General features: G+C 42.4%; 1 protein-coding gene across 3 annotated transcripts in view; it reads left to right on the top strand.

The window, feature by feature from the left end:
• Positions 1-2,537: 2,537 nt before the first annotated feature.
• Positions 2,538-12,182, top strand: part of SPIRE1 (spire type actin nucleation factor 1) — a 208,016-nt gene continuing 198,371 nt past the window's right edge. For all 3 annotated transcript variants that reach the window (XM_060170228.1, XM_060170226.1, XM_060170229.1), the window contains exon 1: positions 2,538-2,979. In XM_060170228.1, coding sequence (XP_060026211.1) covers positions 2,682-2,979 — 298 coding nt within the window. In that variant the 5' untranslated portion in view covers positions 2,538-2,681. The remainder of the gene's footprint in view (positions 2,980-12,182) is intronic.

Raw genomic sequence — 12,182 nt, 5'->3', positions numbered from 1 at the left:
GTATTTGAATCTTCGATTTTGAGTTGAAAATGAGAAAATGGGGAGGTCCCGGGTTATCCCACAGTGTTGCTTGGACCTGCAGAGATCGTGTCAGCCTCTGAGAGCCTTTGAGCTGTCAGCAGTCACTTTCTAAGAGTCCTGGGGGTGGTGGTGGTGGTGGACAGCGAGGCTTATCAAAATTATAAAGGGTTCTGAAAATCATATAAATATTAGTACAATTATACTGTCTTTGTATAAAAAAGCATCAAGGGTTCAGGGTATACATTGACTAGATTTATCAATATAATAGAAGATAGCTAGGATTTTTTAAGGATTTACCTTTTATTTTTACTGTATACAGAAGGATCAAACATTTAACTTGTCATATTGCCTCAACTTAATTCCATATAAGCTCACAAAGGCAAGAAGTTTACTTTAAACACAGTATATTAGTCATGAATTTGTGTTTGGCAAAAACAAAACAAAAGCCGTTTTGTTGTATGTAATATTGTATATTCCTGTGAGTCAGTATCAAAGTATTTTTCTTACTAAAATGTATTCATATTTAAAAAAATTATCACTTACGAAGGGAAAAACATCCTTCTGTTGTGAATTGGTTTTAAAGATAACATTTGAGATAAAATTTGGGCTTCTTTTCCTCACTTCCACTCCCTTCCTTCTTCCTGTCATCGTTATCTTTACTTGAGATTTACTTGCTGCCCTGTGCCAGGGGTAGCAGGTGTCTGGCTCATGGATTGCTCAGCTGATTAAATCATTTGCTTGTCTTTTGAGGGGTGAGGAAAGGACAAAAATGTTAGTGATTTTTGGCTGTTGTTGTCCAAGCGCAACACTGCAGCAATATCCCATAAGGCCAGAAGATGGTGCTATTGTCTATAAAAGTAGACCCGCTGTTTTACTACATTGTTCAAACTAGTATTTCAGGGACTTCTCTGGCGGTCCTGTGGTTAAGACTCCGCTCTTCTACTGCAGGGGGCTCGGGTTCTATCCCTGGTTGGGGCACTAAGATGCCAAAAAAAGTCAGTATTTTTTGTATTTTGTATTTTTTGTATTTTGTATTTTGTATTTTTTGTATTTTGTATTTTGTATTTTCAAAATACAAAAAAGTTTGTATTTTCAAAATTCACACAGGGCCTAAGCAAACTAGAAAAATTTAGTAATTGTTTCTATGTTTTTAATCAAGAGGTTTTGTATATCTATATCTATCTATTCGATCTATATCATATAAGGCATTAGACCTTTTCTCGTCAGGTATGTGGCACACATATGCATTTTCACAAATTGGATTATGAACACATAATTAAGTGATGTTACTTTAAAGGGTTTTTTTGTATCTCTTGTAATGAAATTATAATAGGGTGCCTAGGGAGAAACTTTTTCCTCCCGTCTTTCAATTTCTTACTCTTATATCCTTCTGCTTTCCTCTCTTCTCCCCGCTCCTGCTGTATGTACTGTGGTGTCTTAGGCATTACAATGACCGTTGTAATTTCTATGGCAAGATGCAGTTGTTGAGAGTGCAATATTAATACTGCACATAAAACTGCCTTAGAAGGTTTATTGGTACTTAGTATAGATCCATTTCTTACTTGGTTGATGCTTTCAACTCTAAGGTTCTCATACTGGACTAGTCTCAGAGTGGAATGTTACCAGTTAAACTTATTTGCCAATGAGCGATTGTTTTATCTAAGAATTATGTGTTTTATTGTGCACTTAATGAGTTCAGCGAGGCCCAGGCCTAGGAGGACTTCTTTTATTCTATGGCTGAATGCCCCAGTTCAGTTTTGCCCCTGTCCTATCGGTTCTATGAGGTATGAATAGACTGGGTTAACTGGGCTACGAGGCGTGTGGTCACTGGGAACATCATCTTGGTGAAGAGTTGTACAAACGTCACAAGCGAATCCGAGGGAATGTCTGCAGATTGTTTGCAACAAGCTTGTACCCCAGGCCCTGATCTGTGCGCTTGGGAGAAGCCAGTGAGCAAAACCCGAAAAGACCCTGTCCTCATGGGGCTTAGGATGGAGTTGGGAGTGGAGAGGGAAGTTATCCAAGCGAACGGTCCGGTGCGTTGATGGCGACAGTATTCGACGGAGCAGGGCAGGGCACGGGGACGCGGGGGGCGAGGCCAGGGGACTACGAAGTCGGCCAGTGCGCGGAGACTGGACCTGGGCGCGGGTGTTCGCGCGGGTGTGGGTGCACGTGCGGGGCGGGGTGGGGCGGGGTGGGGCGGGGTGGGGCGGACCCCCCGGGGGCGGGGCCAACCCGGGGGCGGGGCTCGGTGTGCCAGGAGAACCCGGGACAGAGGCGGGACTCAGAGGGCGGGGAGGACCCAGGCAGACCATGGAGGCGGGGTTCTAAGTGGGGGCGGGGTTCTGGGCGGGGCGCGCCCCTGGGGCGGGGCTCGGAGGGCGGGTCCGCGGACGCCATTGCGCTGCTACCGGCTGGCTGCGGTCTTGTAGGGTACGCAGCATCGCGCCTCGTTCCTGACCCTCCCCTGTCCGGTTCTCCGGGCCGGCCTAAGGCCCGTACCCGGCCTGGTCTCCGCCCCGTCCACCCCCGTCCCCGCGGCGGCGCGCGCGGCCCGCTGGGCGGGGTTCCGGGGATGAGGCGGCGGCGGCGGCGGTGCGCGGAGAATATGCTCGGCAGCTGAGGAGACGCGGCGCCCGGAGCGCGGCGCGACCCACGGGATGGCTCAGCCGGCCGGCCCGGAGGGCGGCGAGGGGCCTCCGGACCCCGGGGCGGCCGCGGGCCCGCAGCACGCGCTGAGCCTGGAGGAAATCCTGCGGCTCTACAATCAGCCCATCAACGAGGAGCAGGCGTGGGCTGTGTGCTACCAGTGCTGCGGCTCCCTGCGCGCCGCGGACGCCGGCCGCCGCCAGCCCCGCCGCCGGGTGCGCTCGGCCGCGCAGATCCGCGTGTGGAGGGACGGCGCCGTCACCCTGGCGCCCGCCGCCGGCGACGCGGGAGAGCCGGACGCCGCCGCGGGTGAGCCGCCCCCCGAGACCCCCTTCTCCCACAGAAGGACCCCGCCGCGGGCCCTTCCCCCAACCCCCGCGACCCCTAGCCCCGTGCCCTTCCGCCCCATGGCCCCCATCTCCCACGGCCCACGGAGGACCCCCACCCCGGCTCCAGGAGGACCTGGCCCCCCAGGCCCCGGCCCTTCCGCCCCGGCGCCGCTCCCTCTCCGCCCAGTCTCCTACTGGAGGACCCTCGCCAAGGCCCCGGGCCCTTCCGCCCTGCGGCCCCCCACCCCTCACGGGAGGCCAGGGAAGCGGGCAGGGCCTGCGGCCGAGCGCGGCCCGCTTAGGTCTGAGCGTGGGCAGGAGCGTGGGCGGGCGGCTGCACCGGGAGTGGGGCGGGGGTCCGAGTGTCAGTGCGCGGCCTGTCGGGGCACCGAGGCTCCGGAGAAGGGGAGTGGGGTCGGTCCCCGGACGCGGGAGGCCGGCTCTGCGCGCTCGTGCTGCTCGCGGCCGAGCCCGGGTGGGATGTGTTCGGCGCTGCAGGCGTTCGTTCGCCAAGACCTGGTCGGGGAGGGGGGGGGTGTGATGCGCTGGTAGGAGGGCTGCGCTTTCGCAAGGAGCTGTCAGCCGATGGTACTTTTCAAAGACTGGCAACGATATTCCCTCGGTTGGGAATGTAAAAAAATCTGAGCCCTGAGGAGAATGCTGCTATTTTGGGAGAAATGAAGAGGCTGAATTAACATAAAGATAAACAGTACGATTTCCCTGTACATTAATATTTGTTGTGATGAAAAACAAGCTTGTAAAGTAAAAAGTTGACAGGATGTCAGATAAATGGATTTTACTTAGGTCATTATCTAATGTAAATTCTTCAAGATTATCACCTTCCCATCAACATATAGCTACGGCTTACCCAGATATCTATTGATGATGAAGAGAAGATTGATAATAGGTTTCTCCAATCAGTTTTTATCTAATTCAGCATTTTGAGAGGCAGATCTATTAAAAGCATTAAAAAAAGAAAATCCACCCTTACTTAAAAAGTTGGTGAAAGTGTCAAAATGCTTAAGGTGAAAGATGTACTTCAGAATTAGTAAAGTGACTTATTAAATTGATTAAAATAGAGAACAGTCAAGAGTATGTTATCAATTCTTTCAGTTCCAACAGAACATTTATTATTTATTTTCGGTGTCAGGTAAACAGACTTTTAGAATTTTAATTTATTTAAAGCCAGTCTTTTTACGATTCTTTTGAAATTATTTCAAACAGGTCTTTTAGTTCATTTGATGTGTCTATTGCTTTTAAACTTGGACAATATTAGTGGGAAATACTTGCAATTATAATTTATTTACAGTGTATTAATATGATATGAAAAGATACTTTCATAAAATACAGCAAAGTCATGCCTTGAGATCCAGTGTTTCAAGGGGAAAAATGGTTATATGCAACCTCCTTTTAGAAGTAGCATTGGTAGTGGTGATTTCCAGAAGGAACAAACTGGATTTACATTGTCCTTGAACTTAATCCCAGAGTTCAAGTTATGTTTGTGGACCTACTAGTAGTTTAGTTGTCAAAGACTAATGGATTCTGGTGGTATTTTTTAAAAAAATCATAACCTTATGTTGAAGTGAATTACTTTTTGCATCAGTCATATGAATGATAACGTGTTGACTTCAATGTAATACATTCTCTCTTTCTGGAGAGAATGGCAGAGTTGTTTCCTGCAGCAGCAGTTATGGACTTGTGATCCATGCTCTTCCTACTTAGTTCTGCTTGTGACCTTTGCTGCCACTTGTGGAGAGAGCCCAAAGTTGCCGATATGGTCTTGAGCATTTTGGGGCTGATTGATTAAAAATTTGGGAAGTTCATACTAAAATAGTGTTTATATTAGATAATTTATTTCTTCTTAGTATTAAGAGTTGTTGTGTGGCTATGGAAGGCACAACGTCTTCTGAACATTTACCCTGATTCTTAAAAACTCTGTATAACTTGGTACTTTGCACACTTGTATAAATTCTATTTTTAAGGAAAAATGGTAATCTTGAACCTCCATTCTAAGAAGCACTTTGTTTTTCATTGTAAGATGTTTAACATGATTGTATGGTGGCAGTCGACAGCATTTGTATTTTCACGTGTTATCCATTGACTTATTTTCTAAATGCAGGTTTAGGAAGTTAAGTGATGTGCTTGAATTCATACTGGTAACTCTTTGAATCAAATCCAGGTCTTTTAACCTCTAGCCTTTGTAGTATTGTGGAATGGAACAAACTTGGTTTGAATTGGAATCATGATTCCTCCCCTTTCTAGCTGAGTGACCTTGAATAAGTTCCTTAATCTCCCTGAGTGCAACCTTCTCATCTGTAAAGTGAGAATAGATCACTTTTTCCCTACGGGATAGAGGTTTAAGTGAGATGGTATGTGTAAAGTGCCTAACGCAAGGCTTGGTATGTAGCAGGTACTCAGTAAGTTTTAGGTCTCTCCGTCTCCTGATCTTGCGGTCCTTTCACAGCACCACTGTCCAGCTGTTCTGTAATTTTTACTCAGAATTGGGACACATGTCTAGGTCAGGGATTCTCAGCCTATGCACTGACATTTTTGACTGAATAACTCTTTGTGTGGGGGCTGTCCTGTGCCTGCGTAGGATGTTTAGCAGCATCCCTGGTCTCTACCCACCAGATGCCAGTAATCACCTGCCCCCCTTCCCTGAGTAAACGCTTCAGACATGGCCACCTGTCCCCTGTTGAGAACCATTGGTCTAGCCAATGATGGGTGGTGCCGTGGATTGTGTTTAGTGTGGGGAAATGGATCCCAGCTGTAATCTTCAAGCGTGTGAATCTTTCAGCTGGCCACTGTTCTCTGCTGTTGAGTTGAATAGTTGGTTCTTACCACTATCAGCAGTATCGCTCCATTTAGTCCCATAGGAAGAAATAGCACTTCACACTCATTATTGACTTGTTTTGGAAGTGAATGTATCAGTAATTGATTTTATTCTTGTTTTAATAGTATCGACATGTGCAGAGTATTCACATTCAGGTTGAATTAAAAAAATTAGAAATACATATAAGAGAAATAGAAAAATGTGGGAGGCATGGAAATGAAACCAATATTGGAAGAAAACAATGAAGAATGAATAATTTTATTTAGCATTCAGATGTAACTCAAAGTCATTTTACTAACATGGCCATGAAAGCAGTGTGATATAGGACTGAAGGAGATTAAAAAAGAAGGAAAACTAGTTCTTTAGAGAATACCTTAGGAGGAAGAGGTTAAATTATGAATCAGGATCTTAAAATGGGTAGTACATTTTATGAAGTATTTCTGTGATGACGGGAGGGTGATTTGTTGATTAGAATCAAGAGGGTTTATGATTTATCTTAGGTGGCTTACTTAAAATTTTTATTTTCCCCAATGTTTATGAACTTGTAGTCATAAAAAGACCTTATTGTTTGGTAAAAGTTTATTACATACAGGTTGGTGAAGTTTTCATTCACACCATTAATTAATGAGTCAAAGGCACTCAGGCTCTTGATATACAATCTGCTATTTTTAACCAGGGCACTTAACTGGTCTTTAGACACATTTTAGTATACACTTTCTTTAGAAAGTAGTCATTGATGGAATTTAGGTTATATTCCAATCTCCACAAGATTATAACTCGTTTTTTTCTGGGATGCCACAAAGAATTATTAATGGTAGTACTAGAGCTTAGAACCATTGCATGGTCTTAGCAGCCTTGTAGACCTTAAATACCCGTCTGACAAAAATAACTTTGTTTCAGATTTGGTTTCAAAATTTTTGATGTACCTTTAGCTTTAGATGTATAAAGAGCACTCTCAAAATTATGAGTACATCTTGTTTTAAAATCATTGTAAGGGTAGTGATAGGTTTTCCTGGGAGGAACAATGAAGGACTGCGTGCATATTAATAAAGGCATCCCTTGGTATAGGGAACATTGGGGCTTTGTTTGGGATTTGAAAAGAGGATGTGATCTGTGAGGCTTCTCAGCAGGGTTCATGCCAGTTTGGTGGGGAAGTGGTCTCGGAATAATATCCTTTTTGAATTTAAAGAGAATATTTGCGGAGAAGGTTGAAATAGTGAAAACATATTTAAAACGATTAATTTTTGTTCACTCTTGATATTTTTCTTGAGTGTTTACATTCTGATCATTAAATGAAAGGAATACTTGAGGTGTGTGTGTCCAGGGTAGCGGTTGGGGGTGAATAACAGTATTAGGGGTTGGTGAAATACCTTGTCAGTTAACAGCAATAGGTAAGAATTATTCCATGTGAACAATATGTCCAGATATGTAGGCTTAATTCAATGTTAAAAACATGCACTGAGTCCCTACTACGTGCAAGCAGTGTCCAAGTTTAGTCCTTATAGAGGAGAAAACAGAACATAAACAGTGATCAGTTTACCGTGAAGCTAATGCAGGTCAATTTGGAACCTGCTCCCTTACACAGTCTCCTTCTGGGCCCTGGGTTGGGGGGGAGGGGCTTTAACCATGTGTCCAGATGACCATTTGCAAGATTAAGATATTTTAGCTATAATCAGTTAAGATTGCTGTCAGTTTTAACTCCAGTTTACTCTCCAACATACTTCCATTTGGGTTGTGTGAGAATGGCCACAGACATTTTTGGGAGAAATTTTGGAATAATGCATTTGTGGTTTTGTACCTGTATTTCTGCCTTATGCAAAGGAAAACGGTGGAAAAATATCAGTCACATATACATATTGATACGTAAGTAAGTTGGGACTCTTTTGGGAAACGATTTGTCTTACTAAGAGTTTTGACTCAACTTTAGAAGGAAAAGAAATCATTGGTTTACCAAGGACTATATGTTGATAAGAGATGATGAGTTACACTCTGCCTGTTTTATTTGTAAGGTGGGAATCGCTTTCCTGCTTGGTAGGTTCTGTTAAATGGCAACAGTTCCCATCCCACTTTCATAATATTGGAGTCGTATTATATTTCCCATTTGCTTCCTGTTGGCTAAGTAGGAAAAAAAGAAACTACCGTCTCCCAGATTCCTGTTTAAAACTATGAGGAAAATATTGCGTGTTGCTAAATTGCCAAATTTAATGTTTTTTAAATAAATTTTGAGATAATTTTAGATTGAAGAAAAGTTGCAGAAATAGTGCAGAGGGTTCCTGTGTGCCTCTCACCTGTTTCCCTTAATGTTAACATCTTATATTACTGGGTACGTTGGTCAAAACTAACTAATGGCATATCACTATTAACTAAACTTCAGACTTCACTTGGAGTTCCCTAGTTTTTCTATTAGTGTCCTTTTTCTGTTCCAGAATCCCACCCAGGACACCTGGTTGCATTTAGTCATCATGGCTCATTAGTCTCTTCTCTCTGTGGCAGTTTCTCAGACTTTCCTTGTTTCCCATGACCTTGAGAGTCTTGAGGAGTACTGGTTGGGGGTTTTGCAGAATGTCCTTGCATTTAGGTTTTCCTGCTGTTTTCTTGACTAGGCTGGGGTTATGCGTTTGAGCAAAGAGTACCAGAAAGGGGAAGGGCTCCCCTCGTCACACTGGATTGAGGCACATGATATCCGTACAGCACCACTGGGGATGTGAGCCTTGTTTGCCAGGTTTCTCCAATAAAGAGTTTTACTGTTTTTCCCTTTTCTATACCTTATTCTTTGGAAGGGAGTTACTGAGTCCAGTCTGCATTCACGGGGCCTCCTCCTGGAGTGGTGAATATCTACTCAGTATTTTTTGGAATTCTTCTGTAAGGAAGATTTGATTCTTCTCCCCATTTACTTATTTATTCAATCATTTATTAAGTCTGGATCCACGTATGTTTTACGCGTTATCTGTTACCATGTTATTTCTTTTGTTGCTCAAATTGTTCAAGCTGTGGCCATTGGAAGCTCCTTCAGGTTGGCTCCCATGTCCCTTTTTTTTTTTTTTTTTTTTTTGGCAGTACGTGGGCCTCTCACTGTTGTGGCCTTTCCCGTTACGGAGCACAGGCTCTGGATGCACAGGCTTAGCGGCCATGGCTCACGGGCCCAGCCGCTCCGCAGCATGTGGGATCTTCCCGGACCGGGGCACGAACTCATGTCCCCTGCATCGGCAGGCGGACTCTCAACCACTGCACCACCAGGGAAGCCCTCCCATGTCCCTTTGATGTGCCCCATCCTTTTGTGTTTTTGAGCACATCCTTACTTTCTGGCACTACAAGATGCTTCAAGGCTTATCATGTGTATTTTCTGCCCCAGCCCTAGAATCAGATATATCTCCAAGGAGCTCAGGGATGGGTGTCCTTGTTGTTACTAAGGTGTTTCTTTTTTTCTTTTTCTTTTTTTTTTGTCTGAGATATACATTATAAAGTAATAACTAGAGTCATGACTTACAACATTATACCAGAACATACAAGATTTTTAGAAATTTCATGTAATGAAATTTCATGTAAACATTTATATTAACATATTTCCCTACAAATAGCCCAAAGAAAGTTTAATATTAGTTGGTTTTTTTGTTTTTTTTATATTGCAGTTTCTTATTAGTCATCAGTTTTATACACATCAGTGTATACATGTCAATCCCAATCACCCAATTCAGCACACCACCATCCCCACCCCACTGTGACTTTCCCCGCTTAGTGTCCATACGTTTGTTCTCTACATCTGTGTCTCAACTTCTGCCCTGCAAACTAGTTCATCTGTACCATTTTTCTAGGTTCCACATACATGCATTAATATACGATATTTGATTTTCTCTTTCTGACTTATTTCAGTCTGTATGACAGTCTCTAGATCCATCCACGTTTCAACAAATGACTCAATTTCATTCCTTTTTATGGCCGAGTAATATTCCATTGTATACATATACCACAACTTCTTTATCCATTTGCCGGTTGATGGGCATTTAGGTTGCTTCCATGACCTGGCTATTGTAAATAGTGCTGAAATGAACATTGGGGTGCATGTGTCTTTTTGAATTATGGTTTTCTCTGGGTATATGCCCAGTAGTGGGATTGCTGGATCATATGGTAATTCTATTTTTAGTTTTTTAAGGAACCTCCATACTGTTCTCCATAGTGGCTGTATCAATTTACATTCCCACCAACAGTGCAAGAAGGTTCCCTTTTCTCCACACCCTCTCCAGCATTTGTGTTTGTAGATTTCCTGATGATGCCCATTCTAACTGGTGTAAGGTGATACCTCATTGTAGTTTTGATTTGCATTTCTCTAATAATTAGTGATGTTGAGCAGCTTTTCATATGCTTCTTGGCCATCTGTATGTCTTCTTTGGAGAAATGTCTGTTTAGGTCTGCCCATTTTCTGATTGGGTTGTTTATTTCTTTAATATTGAGCTGCATGAGCTGTTTATATATTTTGGAGATGAATCCTTTGTCTGTTGATTCATTTGCAAATATTTTCTCCCATTCTCAGGGTTGTCTTTTCGTCTTGTTTATGGTTGCCTTTGCTGTGCAAAAGCTTTGAACTTTCATTAGGTCCCATTTGTTTATTTTTGTTTTTATTTCCGTTACTCTAGGAGGTGAATCAAAAAAATCTTGCTGTGATTTATGTCAAAGAGTGTTCTTCCTATGTTTTCCTCTAAAAGTTTTATAGTGTCTGGTTTTACATTTAGGTCTCGAATCCATTTTGAGTTTATTTTTGTATATGGTGTTAGGGAGTGTTCTAATTTCATTCTTTTACATGTAGCAGTCCAGTTTTCCCAGCACCACTTATTGAAGAGACTGTCTTTTCTCCATTGTATATCTTTGCCTCCTTTGTCATAGATTAGTTGACGATAGGTGTGTGGGTTTATCTCTGGGCTTTCTACCTTGTTCCATTGATCTATGTTTCTGTTTTTGTGCCAGTACTATATTGTCTTGATTATTGTAGCTTTGTAGTATAGTCTGAAGTCAGGGAGTCTGATTCCTCCAGCTCCGTTTTTTTTCCCTCAAGACTGCTTTGGCTATTCGGGGTCTTTTGTGTCTCCATACGGATTTTGAGATGATTTGTTGTAGTTCCGTAAAAAATGCCATTGGTAATTTGATAGGGATTGCACTGAATCTGTAGATTGCTTTGGGTAGTATAGTCATTTTCACAATGTTGATTCTTCCAATCCAAGAACATGGTATATATCTCCATCTGTTTGTATCATCTTTATTTTTCTCATCAGTGTCTTATAGTTTTCTGCGTACAGGTCTTTTGTTTCCCTAGGTAGGTTTATTCCTAGGTATTTTATTCTTTTTGTTGCAGTGGTAAATGGGAGTGTTTCCATAATTTCTCTTTCAGATTTTTCATCATTAGTGTATAGGAATGCAAGAGATTTCTGTGCATTAATGTTGTATCCTGCAACTTTACCAAATTCATTGATTAGCTCTAGTAGTTTTCTGGTGGCATTTTTAGGATTCTCTATAGTATCATGTCATCTGCAAACAGTGACAGTTTTACTTCTTTTCCAATTTGTATTACTTTTATTTTCTTTTCTTCTCTGATTGCCTTGGCTAGGACTTCCAAAACTATGTTGAATAATAGTGGTGAGAGTGGACATCCTTGTCTTGTTCCTGATCATAGAGGAAATGCTTTCAGTTTTTCACCATTGAGAATGATGTTTGCTGTGGGTTTGTCGTATATGGCCTTTATTATGTTGAGGTAGGTTCCCTCTATGCCCACTTTCTGGAGAGTTTTTATCATAAATGGGCGTTGAATTTTGTCAAAAGCTTTTTCTGCATCTCGAGATGATCATACGATTTTTCTTCTTCAGTTTGTTAATATGGTGTATTACATTGATTGATTTGCGTATATTGAAGAATCCTTGCATCCCTGGAATAAATCCCACTTGATCATAGTGTATGATCCTTTTAACTTGTTGTTGGATTCTGTTTGCTAGTATTGTGTTGAGGATTTTTGCATCTATGTTCATCAGTGATATTGGTCTGTAATTTTCTCTTTTTGTAGTATCTTTGTCTGGTTTTGGTATCAGGGTGATGGTGGCCTCATAGAATGAGTTTGGGAGTGTTCCTTCCTCTGCAATTTTTTGGAAGTTTGAGAAGGATGGGTGTTAGCTTTTCTCTAAATGTTTGATGGAATTCACCTGTGAAGCCATCTGGTCCTGGACTTTTGTTTGTTGGAAGATTTTTAATCACAGTTTCAATTTCATTGCTTGTGATAGGTCTGTTCATATTTTCTATTTCTTCCTGGTTCAGTCTTGGAAGGTTATACCTTTCTAAGAATTTGTCCATTTCTTCCAGGTTGTCCATTT

Source organism: Lagenorhynchus albirostris, chromosome 14 (genome assembly GCF_949774975.1).
Source record: "Lagenorhynchus albirostris chromosome 14, mLagAlb1.1, whole genome shotgun sequence".
Taxonomy (NCBI): Eukaryota; Metazoa; Chordata; class Mammalia; order Artiodactyla; family Delphinidae; genus Lagenorhynchus; species Lagenorhynchus albirostris.
This window is presented reverse-complemented; position numbering and strand designations above follow the sequence as displayed.